At 44.9% G+C, this 18,901-nt stretch overlaps 1 protein-coding gene across 2 annotated transcripts in view; it reads right to left on the bottom strand.

Annotated features, from left to right (window-relative positions):
* The window catches only part of B4GALNT4 (beta-1,4-N-acetyl-galactosaminyltransferase 4), an 834,734-nt gene that overhangs the window by 10,947 nt on the left and 804,886 nt on the right, over positions 1-18,901 (bottom strand). For both annotated transcript variants that reach the window (XM_069623923.1, XM_069623924.1), the window contains one exon: positions 13,732-13,858. In XM_069623923.1, coding sequence (XP_069480024.1) covers positions 13,732-13,858 — 127 coding nt within the window. The remainder of the gene's footprint in view (positions 1-13,731; positions 13,859-18,901) is intronic.

Here is an 18,901-nt window from a genome sequence, read left to right as displayed (position 1 = left end):
GGTTCTGAATAAATCAACCACGGGCACAACTCTGGGCAAATCTCCAGACTATCGTTTCTCAGCCTGTACCTTTTGTAATGGCCTGGCAGTCGAAGAACGATGGTCTCTTGGGTAGCTCAGAGCGATGCCAGAGGTTAAGATTAATTCGAAACCTTCCAGCTATCACCTCTCTCTTTTGTTTTGCCATGCTCAGAATATCCCCATAAAAGCAGGAGGAATTCTGAAATTATACTTGTTTTTTCTAGCTTTGGACAGGAGTAAGAGAGACCATTATGCTTTAATCTATATGTACCCGTATGGACCCCCCCCCCCCCCCCAAGTACTTTACAGTCAAATAAAACGTTGCCTGCGAGTCTGCAAAAGGTACCCATGCTAGAGACTGTGTCTAATAAGAACTTGCTAACTGGAAAGAACACACCTGACACTCAGAATGTAAAACTGACTTCAATGTGTATATGGTACTCTATTATGAAATAGAGCGATCTATTTAAGAGTAATTCAAGGTGCAGGGGAGAAAAGAAATCAACCCTGGCATATGGGTTGTACAATTACACAAAGACAAAAAAGAACCCTATTAGGGAACTCCCGTCCCCTGCACTCTATTAATCGCTTAAACAAGCTGAATAAAGGTTTATTCCCAAGAGGGGAATCAGAGTAAATGGAGTAAATCAATTTAAAGTGCAATGAAACAACATAGTAATACAAGATATCTGTTTAGTATCGAAACATATTCATCAATTCAACGAAGAGTTGGTTATCCAATCTGGATTTATTTTTCAAAGAGCAAATGCCCAACGCGTTTCGAGATAATGTTCTCTTCATCAGGGGCTGTAGTTATTCGTTGTGTCAATCACAGTAACTCTAGAGAAGTATATACAAAATAATAATAATGTCAATTTACATAATAATGATATCAACTTAATGTTTTAGAGACAGTGATTTATCCAATAAATCATATAAGTTCTTAAAGCAAAAGGTAGTACACTAATTAGAGGAGTCTGCAATCATGTTATAAAGTAACAAGGAACAAGAGTTAATATCGCTATAGCAGAGTCTTCATCCTAAACAATTATAAATCAAATGTAAGAAAAAATAGACTATTGCAAGAACTACTAGGTGTATAAAGAGTAATAAACATACCGTATGTTACATTAAAGGATAGACTGGGTCATGTCGTTACACAAGTGTGTCATCCCAACAAGTTGTAGCTGTCTGGGTCCCCTATAGTATAACCAAAGAGGCAGAAGATACTAAATGAGCACTGTGCTTTGGAATCAAGTATAAATTGATAGATGAAGAAGAAAGTCTGTTAACTTACTAGCCAAACAAGAATTGCTTGTATCTGAATCCCTCAGAGGCTGAGGGGACGTGTTGGTGTCAAAGGAGAACAGTATTTTCAGTCTGTGCGCGGTACCTAAAAGATGGAGGCGCCACTCGTTACAAATAGAACGACCAAACAGGTCTACAGTGTCAAGAGTATCCAACTAGCGTCAAAATTGAAAAATAGGGTTAAAGTAGTCTGGCCCTGTCCTAGAATAAGTAACTTACTGTAGTCTTTGTAAGGCAGGAAAGACAGGTAGGAGCGGGGAGATTCCGCAGTCGCTATAGGCCTCCAAAAAACATGGCGGTTAATATATACGTCATTATTGTGACGTCATCACGCTGTAACGCACAGACTACTTTAACCCTATTTTTCAATTTTGACGCTAGTTGGATACTCTTGACACTGTAGACCTGTTTGGTTGTTCTATTTGTAACGAGTGGCGCCTCCATCTTTTAGGTACCGCGCACAGACTGAAAATACTGTTCTCCTTTGACACCAACACGTCCCCTCAGCCTCTGAGGGATTCAGATACAAGCAATTCTTGTTTGGCTAGTAAGTTAACAGACTTTCTTCGTCATCTATCAATTTATACTTGATTCCAAAGCACAGTGCTCATTTAGTATCTTCTGCCTCTTTGGTTATACTATAGGGGACCCAGACAGCTACAACTTGTTGGGATGACACACTTGTGTAACGACATGACCCAGTCTATCCTTTAATGTAACATACGGTATGTTTATTACTCTTTATACACCTAGTAGTTCTTGCAATAGTCTATTTTTTCTTACATTTGATTTATAATTGTTTAGGATGAAGACTCTGCTATAGCGATATTAACTCTTGTTCCTTGTTACTTTATAACATGATTGCAGACTCCTCTAATTAGTGTACTACCTTTTGCTTTAAGAACTTATATGATTTATTGGATAAATCACTGTCTCTAAAACATTAAGTTGATATCATTATTATGTAAATTGACATTATTATTATTTTGTATATACTTCTCTAGAGTTACTGTGATTGACACAACGAATAACTACAGCCCCTGATGAAGAGAACATTATCTCGAAACGCGTTGGGCATTTGCTCTTTGAAAAATAAATCCAGATTGGATAACCAACTCTTCGTTGAATTGATGAATATGTTTCGATACTAAACATATATCTTGTATTACTATGTTGTTTCATTGCACTTTAAATTGATTTACTCCATTTACTCTGATTCCCCTCTTGGGAATAAACCTTTATTCAGCTTGTTTAAGCGATTAATAGAGTGCAGGGGACGGGAGTTCCCTAATAGGGTTCTTTTTTGTCTTTGTCTAATAAGAACTTGCATAGATGCACAGGTTTCGACTGGACTACTACATAAGGAGCACCTAAAGTGAGGTGTCCTCTGCGGGGTGCTGTGGATCGAAGCAACAGACGAGGCAGTAGTTTCTTAAGGCTTTCAAAGCCATCCCTCTAAGCCCCCAATACTATCAATTTTCCATAATCTAAATGGTCACTCAGCAGGGAAACGTATCAGTGCGGAGGGTGTCACTGAAGAAATTCGTCTTCATTTGGCATGGCCGGTGAGCTCACACCTGATAGGCGGAGACTGTGACTCTGCCACAGAAAATTGAGAGGGACTTTACCTGCAGAGCCATGCAGCAGTGGAGGAATGTGGGTCGGATCTCACTCCGCCACCAGAGCAACAGTGAGGTCCAGTGCACTGAGTGAGAGAGATTGAGCTGGGTACCTCGCGGGTAGGTCACAGTGGGAGTGAGGAGCAGCAGCATGGGAGGTGTAGGAGACCATGCCGGTCTGACGGACGAAGAATTGGCAGCACACGTCTCTTTCTAGGGATTTTCCCCACTTCCTCCACCCTCCTCCTGAACCTCAATCCAGGGAGAAGGTATAGAGGTGCACTGCATCACAGACTAGAACAGTGAGTCTGACACTGGCGGACCCCAGTCCAGCAGATTGATGGCCTCTGAATGTGTGTTCAACCAGTCAGTAATGTGGCTGTGCTGCACCCCAAATACAGTGACTATATTTCCCTGTTACCAGACACTCCAAGGCACTACTGGCTAACTGTGGGATCTTGGGCGATCCAAAGTGCTGACAGCTCTGATGAAGTTTGCCCTACTTCAAAACAGCAAAGGGGAGAACCCAGCAGCTATCCTGAATTTTCTCTAACGTATTGGGCCTCATTACGTGTCCAGTGCTGCCATGATAACTCTGCAAACGGGTGCCGTTCCACCCGGCAGGTTGGACCCTAGCGGGCGGGATGGCACCCACCCGCAGAGTTGTAGTGTGCTGGTCTGGAAACAACGGTGCCGGTACGCTTACCGGCACCGTTGTTTCCTGACCACAATTGTAATGAGGCCCATTGTGTTACTGTTGTCAATCTGGAGGGGTAAGCAAGGGGGCAGCTGCTGGGAGGGGGCAGCTGCTGGGACGAGACAGTCCTGTGACACTTGGCTAAAACCACGATGCCACCGATAACCAGCTAAAAGCATAGGGATGTAGTAGATCCGAGTGTGGGCTTCATGGTCTGTTTGGATGCAGGAATGGCTGGAATTTGTATCCGAGTCCACAGTCTACCAAAGGCCTTCTCCAATGCATTGTACAATCTTGTGCAGCTGCGCTGCAGTATGGAAAGTGGTGCATCATACTCTAAGCAAAGGCTGTCGGGGAAGCACTTTGCAGGTTTACTAACTCAAGGGCCATAGTATACAATAAACAATCTGGACCTTACCCTGGCCTTGATATTCTCTCGCGGTGCAACAGCACCTCCCACCCGTGATCTTGGCAATCATCTCCAGGGATCTGAGCATGCTTTGGGGCACTTGTCCTGGGTGAAGTAAACAGCCTGAATGTGCAAGGTCTCAGCAGCAACTAGGGGGAGCACTTGGAGATTGTTGTGGCCTTCGCTCCTGGACACTCAACTCATCCTTAGCATTAACAATGAGAGGTTCTTTGCTTCCCAACATTGTCCTTGATAACAGCATTCCACTCCTGTGGTTCTCATTGGATTTCAGCATTCTACTTGGGCTGGCCATTGGATCTGGTAAACTCCAGGCACATGCTGGCACTTTCCTATGGGCTGCGCTCTTTGATATGGTTTAATTGCGAAGACTTAGCATTGCAGCGGATAGGATGTACATATGATCTAATTAACTGTTAGCAGCACTCCGTCCGGTGGAATGTCCACCGTATTCTGAGTGACGGTAATAGCTGTAAATCTCCATTCCATATAGGACTCCATGGGGGGATTGCTGGTATTACCGGCACCGGTATTACTAAGCCCGGTAATAATGGCTATATTTTGCCGGTAAGGTAGAGGAATGTCTTCCAGCTTTTAGCTGGTGATCATTCTGGTACTATTTACTGGCACGTTATTACCGAACCGGTAAAGTTGGAATGAGCCCCAAAGTCCTTCAGTGAATGTTTGAATCAATCATAGGGCCTCATTACGAGTTTGGTCCACTGCCACTTGGTCCGGCGGTATTACTGCTAGATTACAAGTGGCGGTGTAAGTCCCCATTAGTTTGAGTCCATAGGACTCAATGGGGCTTTTTTGGCAGAATTATTGTAGCAGTAACTCTGCTGTGGTAATTCCGCTGATTTAGCCAATTTTTAGGCAGATAGTTTGAGGATTTACCTCCAGAATGATGCTGAAGGTAAATCCTCCACTCCATGGCCATACTTGTAGTATGGCAGAGCGGGAATAATGGCGGTAATTCCGTTACCAGCAATTCTTTTTCCGCTCCGCCATACTTGTAATGAGGCCCTTAGATTTTGATTTTAGCAATTTACCAGGATACGATGTTATTAATGGCCAGGGGTATTTTCACTCAGTGTTTTTGTTGCCAATGTTTGGTAAAAAACACTCATACAAAAATATGCAAAAGGATATAAAGGGTAAGGGGTGTGGGGAATAGGCAGTAAAAAACTGGGAAGGAGGGTTTGGTGGGGGAACACCACCAAATAAAAGAAATTAAAAATGTCGATTCATTTTTTCATCCAAAAATCAGCAGCAAAAGCTCTGCAAATAAACCCTGGCGATGGAATGACACAGAAGCGATTACGGTAAAGGTACTGCTTCTATGGAATTGTCTCTTGAATGTTTCGAGAGGTTCGCTCATGCTAACCTTAGGCTCCTGTATGCGTGGTAAGGGCTGATTAGGTGTTCTGCTTAGAACAGAAGTGCAGTCCGGACACATGAGTCCACGAGCAGCCTTTTAGGCCGCTGCAGCTGTCTTCTTAGTGTGAGGGAACAATGGGGAAGTGGGGGAGCAGAGTAGACCATCAGAAAATGGTGCCCTTGGGTTCCCGGACAAAAACGGATGGCTGCACCACCTTAGGTATGATGATGAACCTTAGGCCCTCAGCTGCAGTACCAATTTCCAAACCGCTCCCCCCTCCCTCCCAGGGTCGGTCAGTGATTCCCCCTGCAGCCGATCAGGTGCAGTTGCTGGCTACGTTTTGCTGGGAAGGACAAACAAAATGCTGGTTATTCTCGCAATCTAACTAAATATCCATTCTGCTCTATCGTGACTACTAGACCCCAGCTACCCTCTCGACTATGCCCAGAGCCGTGTTAGGTCTCACGCCTAAGCCATCCATGGCCAGTTGTATTCCTAGGTAAGCTCTAATTATGAACATGTCTCCTCAGTACATTATGTAAATTCAAATACCTGTATATATCTGCAAATTGCTAACTATGTTGTTATCTTCCAATGTATAACTTAATGTATCTTGCATTAAGTTGTATATAATTCTGTAACATGTACTCTAAGAAAAGCGCCCAGATACGCTTGGGCTCGGTGCGCTATATAAGCAAATAAAATAAAACAAACAAACAAACCAAACAAACGATGGGGAGCGGGAGGGCACAGGGGACTGCCATTTATTCCTCTCTAACACCCATCCCGCAATCTACGAGCTCTCCCTAAAGCCTTCAAATTACAACACTTAAAGCAAGATGGCCTTGAAGACAGCACGTGGTGTCACGATGCTTAGATCAGTGGACTCTCCAAGAACATAGAGATGGGTGAAACAACTGAATTCACGCTGAAACACGTAAGTGAAGTACAATCAGTATTGACTGAGACCACAGAGTCCACATGAGGTAGCCCTAGCCAGGCACACCACAGAGCACCACCCTGGTTTGTGAAGTATGCAGGGAGACTCCCCAGAGTGAACATGCACAAACGGGCCTCAAATACAAGGCACCACGACTAGACAGTTCAAAACGACTGTTCCTCAAATCTTGGTCAAAGCAGAGCTTCACAGCTGCAGTACGCAGCCAGAAAAAAAACATTCTGCCAGTGGTCTAACTGGCGGGAACGGTCGGAGCAGTCTTAAAGTTTTACTCTTCCTATACTTCTATTTTAAAAAGACACTGTTTTGGAATGGTTCCGTTTTAATTCAATTAAAAGTTGAAGAAGAAGTTGCACTGCCCTGAAGATTCCCTTAACCAGGAGGTGTGTTTGTTTGGGGGTTGGGAATGTGTGCAGGAGAAGGCCCGGCGATGGGGTTTGTGGGGAGCGGTGCAGGCCAGTAGGCAACATAGTTCTACTACTTCTTTTTGTACACTTCGACCCCTGCATTCCGCAACCTTTCACAAACTATTAAATACCATTGATTTTCCTTGATAACCCGGCCATAGGACACGCGTTCTTAGAGGATATGGACCCCAGTGGACCTGGCCACTTAGCAGACTGTCCTGCCTGGGTCCAGTGCACAAGCTAGTGACCTGGACCCAGGCAGGGCAGTCTTACACATGTGCACTGTCATTATTTTCAACTGTGCCATAAATCAGACAGCTGACCCTGTATGAATATGTGGGGTTCTACTTTGAACAGAATCTCTCCAGACTGGCGTCCCTCCTCCCCAGGATATCTAACAGAATTGCTCATTAAATGTACCCTGAGAGAGTGATAAAAGGATTGTTAACGTCTCCATCTCAGTTTCGCTGCAATGTCATGTAGGTGCACTGCAGACCTGTACTCACATTTGGGGGCGTCTGTGGGGGTTGGGGTTCCCTTTATGTGCACTTAGTGCTTGTCCACGGCATTGCCCTTTCATTTATTTTTGCATTTGTCTCACTAAGCCCTTAGGCATCAAGGCGCTGCTGCATTCATACGCTTAAGGTTACGATTCCAGTTACATACAATTCTTAAGGTTAGGGTAGCAAGTTGCTTACATTTGCTGAAATGTTACGGTTGCTGTTGCTTATGTTGCATTTACAAATATTGCTTAAGGAAACAGTTATGGTTACTAGATTCTTGCATTGCTTAAAGGTTATGGTTGTTGTTTCTTACATTGCTTAGGGTTTTGTTTAAAGTTACTTACAGTTACATTTATTGCTTAAGGATGCGGTTACAGATTACTTACATTGCTTAGCGGTTACATTTGCTGTTGCTTACATATTACTTGCAATTGCATACAGGTTACATTTGTTGTTGCTTACAGATTACTTGCATTGCATACAGGTTACATTTGCTGTTGCTTACATATTACTTGCATTGCATACAGGTTACATTTGCTGTTGCTTACAGATGACTTGCATTGCATACAGGTTACATTTGCTGTTGCTTACAGATTACTTACATTGCTTAAAGGTTACATTGGCTGTTGATTACAATGCTTGCGGATGCTTACAGTTACAGACATTGCTCAAGGGGATGGTTGCTGTCACAGTTGCTTACATTGCTGACGGTTACTGTATCAAACGTTGCATTGGGCAAAATGAGCAATGTGAAGCTGTAATATCGTGTCAGGTAGGGAGCAGTGCGGCATGGCGCAGTTACAGAGAGGATTTTCATAGCTGAAGCCATTAGCTGAGATAAAGGTTCAAGTGCAGCAAGAGATTGCAAGAAATAACGATGTGACAAAGTCTCTGCGAATCAGCCAGGGGTGCAGGGGCAGAATAGAGCATTTCGAAAGGGGTATGTTCCAAGAGCAGAAAGGTGCTGCAAGGCTAAACAATTTGTCAAATTCAGAAAAACGAGCACAACGCCGCAGGTGTGTTGACATTTTTAGACTTCTGCATTTCAGCACCATTGAGTACAGCAGGTCAAGAGGCATCTGGGTAAGCCCAAGATCACAAGGGCCAGAGGCTCCCCTGCCTCTGCAGTTTATGTGGGGCGCTCGTAAGCATGAGTAGGATCAATGCCTAACAGAGATGGTGCGTGAAGTGGAACATGGAGATGAAGCTTGGAGTCGGGCCTTACATGCGCCTTAGACCATGCACAGCATTAGGTCAGGCATGGACCTCACGGTCCAAACTCTGCATTAGCACGAGGAGGCACCCAAATATTACAGAGTTTCTGGGCTACATGGGCACCTCTGGCACAAGCCTGGTGTTAGCCATGATGACACCCTTTGGGGGTTCTAGACAGAGCACCTCCACGAGTGGATAGCTCACTGGTTCGGAAAGTCCTTACACAGATGAAGGCATGAACGGAGGATAGCGGAGGGGCAGAGCGCTGGTCGTAGAAACAAGAGCACGCAGAGCAGCAGAAGTTTGAATCCCGGATCCATGCTTAGAAACCGAACTCCGGTATGGTATTAGGCACGTAATAAAAAAAACAATTAAAATACATTTAACAGTATTGAATGGAGAAGTCCCCCAGGAGTAGGAGATAGTGAGAAAGTCCTTGAAATTGTAAGTCAGAACTGATCCCAAGAGGATCCAACCAGCAGCGATGTCTGGCTAGGACCCAGATACCAGTGTCTGTAAGGATCACCTAGCGGTATTTGTGCAGCGCAAGAACTACATACGTTGAACCCAGTGATGGCCAAGGAGAAAGGAACAAAGAGCCAGAGGCTGTACCGGAATGTATATGAGACTACACCAGAATCACTAAGAGCAGATAGAAATACAGCATCCACCCTCGGAGTCTAGTAGTAGTGTGGTACAAGCCAGGGACGTCATTTCACCAAAATGCCAAGCGTAGCGGAACTGACATCACATGACCCTTGACCACTGATGACATCACGGGAAGCGATGGAGCATGACTATTTCTTGACAAAACATGAAGTGGAATCACATAGCATTGTTTCTAAGTATCCTATGAACAATATGGTTACAATATCACTGTAACATGATATACATTTCATACAAGAATGGATCACCCTATGTATCGGCAGAAAAAACATGCTATAACTGCAACTTGCGAAAAGAAAAATACATAGTCCGAAATGGATGCTTATTCTACACTAAATGCTTTTTGGAGGATTTTGCCTGCATTGTGAATGTGAGGTATTTAAGAACAAATTAAATCAGTGACTCACCCCCTGAAGTGTGCCAGAACAAGAAAGACAGCCACTCTAGAAACAAAGAGGCACATGGCATTGGCCACAGCCCAGAGCTCCAAAAAAAAAAAGATTAAAAAAAAAGAAGAAAATAAATATTATATATATATATCTTTTTAGGGGTAGCAAGGGAGACCACAGGAGTAGCAAGGGAGATCTCGGGGGTCGCAAGTGTGACCTCTGGCGAACCCTAAATGACGTCCTTGGTACATGCCCTTCCATCTGAGCCTAGAAAGGGGGCTGAACGGGGTGTTGTTCTTGCCTAAGGTGGGGCCACACATACTGTAGGGGTTATCCGTTGATGAAGCAATCTGGTTCCTCGCTATACCCTGTGGGTGTCACATGCACAGAAAAGGGGAGATTATTGGAGAGTTTACAGGGTTAAATGACCTCAGTAAAAATGCCCAGAACATTGTGAACTTTTTGCATTTTTAAAAACATGTCTTGGCAGAAATTGGTGTGCCCCTCTTTAGAACTTTCATACAGAAGAAGTCTATGGTGTCAGGTTACTAACCCTGCCCGGCCAGATTACTACATTAATTGATGCTGGGTTTTAATACCGGTAGTCCCTTTCAATCCAGGAATCGCAGATCTGCTCTATGAAGAATATTGAGCTGAGCAATCTGAGGGAGCTGTAGCACCCCTGAATAGCTGATCGCCGTGATCCATTTCAAATCTCAGAGGAGATTGTCCTCTCCTAAACTTGTAAATCATTTTTGGAATTCTTAGAAAAAGAGCAGATGTGTAAAGAAATCTCTGAACAAGCCATAGGAAGGAGGAGGCTGAACTACTAGCAGCAACATCTGTCATTTCCTTGATTCTCTCATAGTGGCTATGGTACTATCGTCCATTTCCCAAGAAAGGTGTAATCTACTTCCTTGATGTCCATTGCAAGGATGTTTAGAAGAGCTGAAATCAATGTTTCCACAGAGGTGCATTCTTAAAGCCAAAGAACCAGCACATCTTCCTCCAGGAGTATTTCAATTTTTTGGGGGTTGGTGTTCAGTGTTGGTAAATTAGAAAATGAATCCTTCATAATAAGTCTTTGAAAGATTAATGCCAGGAATTGTGTTATTCTTGTTGACAGCTGCTTATGGGCATAAGGAATACAGCTGTAGACACACACCTAGCAATATTTTTGAATATCGCGATTCAAGACTCAGGTCTTGTTGCAAGAAGATTATTGTTAGGGTGTGCCTTAAACATTCCAAGCAGGCTCTCTACATCATAATGTGGGGAGGGCCGCTCTTGTGATCCAGCCCCCAGGAAGTGATGTTGGGGTTAGGGAGGGGGCGTTTGGGGAGACGGACAGTTCCTGTTCTGGCGTTAATAAAGAAAGACGTATGTTATTACACCTTTGTCCCGCGTATCATTGGGTGTGCCGGAAGGCGAGTGAGCCTTGTCAGAAGTCCACAATGCCGACGAGTGGTTTTCCGAACCCGACCGTGCTGTAGTGAGGTCTGCCGTCAGGCAGTAACAGCGTGTCGGCACGCCTCAGGTGATTGGCCTCCGAACCACCGAGCGAGTGAAGGGCTTGCAGTGACTGTACGGCCGGAAGGCTTTGAGGAACACAGTGGTGCATGAGGGCCACCTGCAAGCTCTACATGGGGAGCAGTAAAGAAGCGTTGAGCGGCCGCTACAGCTTAAAGAAAGACGTATGCTACTACGCTGGTGTCCCGCGTATCATTGGGTGTGCCTGAAGGCGAGTGAACCTTGTCAGAAGTCCACAATTATTTCTTTATTTTTGTGTGTACGACCAATCTGACGCAGCCTGCTGACGTTTCCCTGTGGAGTGTGATAAAGTGCCACAATAAAGTGGCAGAGAATAAATGTGATGGGGATCTGTTATACCAGACAGCGGTCAAGTGAGCTGGCGTGTGGTCCCGTTTCTGGCTAATCGGGTCCTGGGAGTAAAAAAGGAAGTCTCTCGGTGTAGCAGAGAAGCTGCGCCTGCACAGAGTATGCTGCAGGCGAGCAGAGGGCGAGTCAGCTGAATAGCTGTGAGGACGTGGAAAGACTGCATGGAACAGAAACCATAAAATCCTTGCAGAAAGCTAGTGGAAGCCAACAGAAGGGCAAGACCAACAAGACCCTACCAATGCTGACAGTGGGAATTCCGACATTAGGGGGCTAGTAAGGAGTGCAGTACGAGAGATATTGAACAGGCTACCTACACACCGAGAGCTTGCAAACCTTTGCCCGACACAAGTCTGGCAGTCCCATCTCATTAAGAATTTGAGAATTAAGACATTTTACAGATTCACTGAATGCTGGTTACTGGAGTTTGAACTCGTTAAAGAATCAAAACCGGACACTAGGGTACCAAGCAGAGCCCAGCGATGACTCAAACCCGAAAACAAGGGATAGCCCTGGCAACTATATAAAAAGATTCAAAATAAAGTACTTTGTCATCTTTATCTCAAAAGTACAGTCAATATTAACTTGAGTCTGTCGCAGCAGGTGGTTTCCAAATGTGCTCTACAATACTGTAGGGGCCTTATTCCAGGACCGGCGGTACCGGCGGGTTGCTGCCGGATTGAAACACTGTTTCCATTGCCTGATATCCAGGTGCCACCGGAACATTACAACTCAGGCGGTGGAAAATGTTAGTCCCCATTTCCGTGGAGTCTAATATGACTCCATACTAATGGGGACTCGGAAGCACCAGCACCGTTACTAACGGTGCCGTTGCTTCAGTGACAACTCTTGCTTTCAGGGGCCATTGCACCTGGCAGGTCAGACCTGCTGGGCGCACAGACCCATGAAAGCACAGAGTTGTATTCTGCCGGTCCGGAAAGTGTGCTGCTACGTTGCTATCGGCACCCTTGCTTCCGGACCAGCCGACTCGTAATGAGGCCCTATGTTTGGTTTGTGCCAAGTCACAGAAAGAGGAGACAGTTTTAAGAGTAAGTGAAGAATGATTCAGGAAATTAGACAAAATATCAATTGTTTGTGTACATTATTTGTTTGCGGTTCTTCAAAGGGGGGCCAGTGCTTTCCTTTGTAAATCATGGATGTCAAATAGATTGGCATCGAATATTGTGGGCATTGACTGCATTTATCAGTGCCGAAGTTAATTGATTGAGAGTTTGTACTAAGACATTGCCCAAAACTGTGAGGCCAAGACACGCATCTGAGATGCAGAGTTCAAAAGTTCATAAATTCCAAACACGACAGGAAGGTTTGGGCTAGATCCCCAATGGTGTGAAGCCTCAGGTACAGAATGCACCCATCACAACTCTCTCGCTGTAGAAGGAAAACACACAGTAGTCAACATTACTGCCACTGAGGTTTGAAAAATGTGAGGTGTTTGCTTCTAGTGGGTAGGTGGTGTGAACTGATTCCAAGAGGGAGAACATACATCTGGAATGATTAGGCTTCCCATCACAGCCCCCACCTCTCCAAACTTCTCTGAAGAAGTAGTTTTGCAACTACCACATGTTTTCTTCACCGTCCCTCCAAAAATGATATTCTCCTACTCTTGAGTGTTCCAAGTTTCATCATCTTGTAAGATCGACCTTCAGAGTTTCGTGGCCATAGAGAGGACAGAAGATATAGCATGCATACTGCTAACAGTCCCTATAACTACCACACCAACAATTTTCACAAACCAATGTAATTATCGATCAAATATAAAACATGGACCAAAAAAACACTGAACGTACCAGTGAAGCCATCATTAGAGAAATTGAAAAACAAAGTTACATTTGTGAAAAACAATAGACGATGGGGATTAAATCTTTCGTGGTCAAAAGACTTAAAGTGACAAAGAAAAACTGAAGATGGTTGAAAAAGGTGAATAGTGGGAGTCTTTCATTAACAACTTCAACATCAAAACCCTGAATCAAAATTACTTAATGATATTCAAAGGATAAGGAGTTAGTGCTCAAAGATCCTCACAAACTACATATAGAAGCAATGGTAGTCTTAGCATCCATGCACAAAAACGTTTTATATAGATTGTAGCAGTTTGCCAATGATAAAAATGTGAATGTTAAATGGTCATGGCGACTATGTATAAAATTGTGAGGATACAATATTGTGATAACTCCTGCAACAATTCACAGGGAATTTGCTCATTCAGTTAGACTTCCACATTACCTGTCCAGCAATTCCCAGTCTTCTCCACCCCAGTGGTCTTTGAACTCTTCGGTATTCATCCCCCCAATGCGGTCGAAGTCAGACTTGTAAATTCCAAACAGACCAAAGCCATTGACCTCCCAATAACCTAAGGATAAAGAGACGGAGAGCAGGGTGTTGAGAGAAGTGCGCACCAACGATTTTGAACACAACACTTATATAATTCCTTTCCTAACCCAACAAAATTCCCCAGGATCTTCCTGTTTTCCCTCTGTGACACAGAAAGGGGTGCCCTGGGATCTGCCTAATTATCTTATTCACATAATTATGGAGGCCTATAGGATGAAATTATTATAAACCTGAACAGAACAAAATTGTTTTTTGCCAATCAATTCTGCAAGGTCTGTCTTGTTTAGAAAAAGCGCCTGTACTGTTCCCCTATAATAACCTTCCATGTCCCAATGCTCATTAGGAAGCTTTCAACAGAAGCTTGTTTTATTCCAGAATTCGTTACCTCCCTACTCCTTTACTGACATCTCTATGACGACGGCATTTATGGAACGTCAGACAGGAGATCCATTAAACAGTTTCCCTACATCTTATTGGACAACAGACTGTATTGCCCCACCAAAGTAGGGATGTTAAAGAGAGTTCTATCCTCTTCTCATTGGTGCATTTGATAGCATGATGCAGTCTCAAGCTACCAAAAAAACTTTGCTTAGGGAAAGCAGGACTTTGAATTTGACTTTGTAGTTATCTTGGTGGTATCTTGATCCTCTAAGCTGGTCACGGCCTGTGTCTGAGATATTGCCCAAAGCAGGCTCTTAGATCTCTCTTTTAAGGTGGTCTCATCCAGCGTCTCAGATACGCCCTCAGCCGGCTCTTACACCTCTCCTCTAAGCTGGTCTCACCCAGTATCTGATATATGGCCCTCAGCAGGATCTTAGTTCTCTCATCTAAGCTGATCTCACCCAGTATCTGAGATACGGCCCTCAGCAGGGTCTTCGTTCTCTCATCTAAGCTGATCTCACCCAGTATCTGAGATACGGCCCTCAGTAGGCTTTTCGATCTCTCCCCAAAGCTGGTCTCACCCAATGTCTGACATACTGACCTCAGCAGCCTCTTAGATCTCTCTTCTAAGGTGGTCTCACCCATTGTCCGAGATACTGCCCTCAGCAAGCTCTTCATTCTCTCCTCTAATATGGTCTCCCTCAGTGTCTGAGATGCTCCCGTCAGCAGGATCTTAAATTCTACCATAGGCTGCTCTCACCCAGTGTCTGAGATACTGCCCTCAGCAGGCTCTTCAATCTCTCATCTAAGCTGATCTCTCCCAGTGTCTGTGACACAGCCCTAAGCAATCTCCTAAATGTCTACCCTATGCTGGTCTTGCTATGTGTGAGATACAGCCCTCGGCAGTCTTTTAGAACTTGATGAGTTCTAAAAGACTGCTGAGGGCTGTATCTCAGCTGGTCTCTCCCTGTGTCTGTGATGCAACCCGCAGCTGGATGTTAGATCTCCCCTCTAAGCTGGTCTCTCTGTGTCTGAGATATAGTCCCTACAAGGCTCCTAGACTACTTCTCTCTCAAGCTGGTCTCTTCCAGAGTTTGAGATATAGCTCTCTGCAGTCGCCTAGTTTGGCAAACATGCATTTTCTAGGGTCTGGCTTTCCCTCTTTGGTTCCATTCCTCTATGCTCAGTGATCTGGCCAGTAGCCCATTCAGCAACCCTCTCTGCATGATCCTGTGCTCTTTTATAGGGTTACTGAATACACCGATTGCCCAAACTCATTTCTGATAGGTTGTTCCCTGTTCACCCTTGTCTCTCTATGATTGCTTATCCCCCCTTTCCAATCATTTGCTGACTGGTGTTTTCTCTATTCTAACGAGGGTTCCCAGTTGTGGTTGCTTACTATGCCCCTGTTCGTCATTACTGTTAATGAGGACTTGAACATTAGTGGCCAAAGGCTTAAAAGGTAGTTTTGCCACTTTTGAAGTCAAGCAGTAGTACCTTTTCGGCCACTTGGCTCAGGGTCACGAGCCAGAGTATCTCCGGTTCTGCGGGAATGATGAAAAATGTTGGCGCATACCGTAAGCCTGTCACTCTCGCCTTCGTGAGTTAGCAAGGGCAAATACACTATGATCTGACTTCTAAGTGCACTCGCTGAATTCTGTGCACAGCATAATAGAACTCCACGCATCGAAATAAAACCTGCTGGAACTTTGCACCTTTATAGGTATTTTTGTGGCTAAATCATGAGAGGGTCTGGGTGGTGGGTGGGATGAATGCTGCCGTATCAGTGGGGCAAGCAAGTGCACCAGTTAGAGGGGAAGACTTGCTACTCTTAGTCACCCATGCTTATAGTGTAGAGACTGTGCCTCGTCTACCCCCGATTGTAAGAGACACAATGACCTAGGACACATGGAGTGGTTATGGTCGGTGCCCCTCCCAGAAAGCTCTTCACTTGGCGGGTGGGCATACCTAATCCTCAATGCCCCTCTAAGTGCTAAAGGTAGGCCCTAAAATGTGACTTTTTCACACCACTGTGTTAAACCTGAACACAAAGTTCAGCTCAGTTAGTCACAGCGGCCATGATGTAACTTCTCGTTAGGCTCTCTTTCATTTCTGGTCTGATTATTCAAAGGGTCTGAATGATTTAATTCATAGCATTTGTCATTGCTTAGAATTCGCAGTCCCTCTGGAGTTTGGCTGCACCTTTTGTCTCCAGGATGATAGAAGTCTCTTCTGCAGCTCACAGCATCTCACAGTCAGAGCATGTGCAAGGAATTTTGCCACCCTAGGCAAGCTGTCAGTTCGGGGCCCCCCCTCTCCAGATCCTAACCGATCTCGACCAACCATCCTCATTGTGTTACTGATTGCCGCAAACCCATTACCTCCACCTAACACATTGCTCACGTCTTCTGCCGTGGATCGATTCCATTGCACTTTCCTCACCCTCACGTCCACTCACAGTGTTAGGATTCAGAGATGAGATTGAGGCGTTTAGGATCAACATCTACCAGTTCCCAGAATCTGACGAAGAGATCAGAATGAGGATGAAGAGATGAAGCAGCAGGACATGCAGCTGAAGGTGAGGTGTATGAGTTGCAATGCAAGGGTTAATGGTCATCATCACGATTTGGGGGAAGGAATTCCCACACCGATACTTCACTCACAATACCACAGGCCCACCTTTTGATTAACCCCTTGGTTAGATTTTCACTGCGTGATCCGCTCTCCCTTAGAGCAGCACCTGGGGAGCTCAGTTGATAGTCTTGTACGTTATCCCATTTAACTCAATCTTTATTTGGTAGAACTGTAGTGTGATTGTGAATAGCATTACTGACCCCATTATTGTATATTTGTTGCCATTTTAAATAGGGATATTTTGGGAGCTTGCTTTTTCTAAAGAACCTCAGTGGGTCGTGTGAATGTTGAGGGGGTGAAGAAGTATTATTTCTGCCTCAGATATCATGATTGTGCATTTATAAAGATTTATAAATCTCTGAAGGACTGTACGTAACGTAAGTAAAGCTGCCTGGACGGACACAGCAGTGAGTGATGGAAAAGGCAACTGAAAAATAAGTTTTGGGCTGGGGTGCAGAAAACGCCTGACATGGCACTAACAAGACACAGCGATGGATACCAAACGAAGAGGCGCAAGAGACAGTGAGGAGGCAAGGCAGGGTGTCGCCGCACACTGATCGACTACTTGTGCAAAAAGCCACGTGGGCTGGCACAGAAGAAGTGTTGGACATCGCGTGGCTCCCCAGGAGAGACAAATGGAGGGGCAGAAGCAAGCTGTTCAACGTTCATGGCTTCTGCTGCAATTGAAAGTGACGGGAGACGGGGTGGCACAGGCTAGTTCAAAACAGAGGTAACATGCATGGGCAGCTTGAGAGGCAGCGAAAGGACACAATGCACTTTGCATGTAATAAAGGGGGGCTGCTGTTGGCCTGTGTGTGGCAGGGCATTATGGCTTTGCTGACTTCATAACGATTTGTAATTTCAGAACACATTCCCGAAAAATTAATTTAACATTAACAAAAAAGGAAACGAAAGGGGTCGAGAAAGGTGCAGAGGGCTGTATAGGAAGTGTGGGGAAGGTCAAACACCAAACCAGAGTGCATGGGGGAAATGAATCAGGAAGAATCAGAGGGGCAGACACGCAAAGGTGACGTTGTTGCCCTCATCTCCCTGAATGTGCAATTCAGCAGAAACACAGGAAAGGACACCGCAGGGAGCTTGAAAGGGTGTCAGGCTGCACTTTCCTACAAAGAGGCTCACGGCTGCTCAGAGTGGGGGACTCTGTAGTGTCGACTAACAACAACAAAAAAACACTCGACACACAAATGGGTAACCCTTTCGAGTCGAAAGGCATTAATGTATTCACTACACTGCCTGACACTGTACAGTAAAGTTGCCTGTGCCCAGAGTCGGCTAATAAACACTAACAGTATTGTACTGGTCGTCCATTCAATTAGCTGATGTAACGTGCAGATAGCAGCAGGCCGCGAGCCGGCTAACGGGCATCTAACTTCTTTACGCATTCTAATGAGACTATTCTAGCGCAGCTTCAATGTTACAAGCAGTTAACTCTCTCCTTTAAGTCTGCAAGCACCCACTTAAGGACTGCTGTGAGAATGAGCAGTCTTCTGTCCCCTCTCTATCCTTCCAATCACTCCTCTGGCATAAAAGTACTAACCCCATACCATGATTTCAATTGGCTAAAAACATATGCATATGAATGCAGGTGTGAACAGGGAAACACTTTACATTAGTAATTGCAGCACATTTGTTAATGGGCGCCGTTTAACATCGGTGCCCTGTTCTGTCCGGCCATGGCTGCCAGGTCGAGTCAACGTAGCCCAAAATGTTAGGAGGAGGGTGGGGGAGCTCAATGGTGTTTCACCACTGGTGGCGGTCATGGCTAGCGTGAGTGCAGCTCCTCTGCCCTCAAACAAGGAGCTTTAACAAACGAGCTCTGCGCACATCTTTGTTAATCAGACAGGAGCGTTTCGGGGCTAGCAGGCTGAAATCAAACATAGGACACTGCTTGCGTCTGGAAGATATTAAGGCCTATACTATTTCCCATTGAAACGAAATTATCAAGCACCCTCACTGCATTTGTGAGGCAGGAACAACGGGCAGATACAGGAATTAACCAGAAGGAGGTGTGCCACTACCACGATTA

Source organism: Ambystoma mexicanum, chromosome 11 (assembly GCF_040938575.1).
Source record: "Ambystoma mexicanum isolate Mex_15411 chromosome 11, UKY_AmexF1_1, whole genome shotgun sequence".
Lineage (NCBI taxonomy): Eukaryota > Metazoa > Chordata > Amphibia > Caudata > Ambystomatidae > Ambystoma > Ambystoma mexicanum.
Note: the sequence above shows the minus strand (reverse complement) of the source record. Positions and strands in the feature narration are given on the sequence as shown.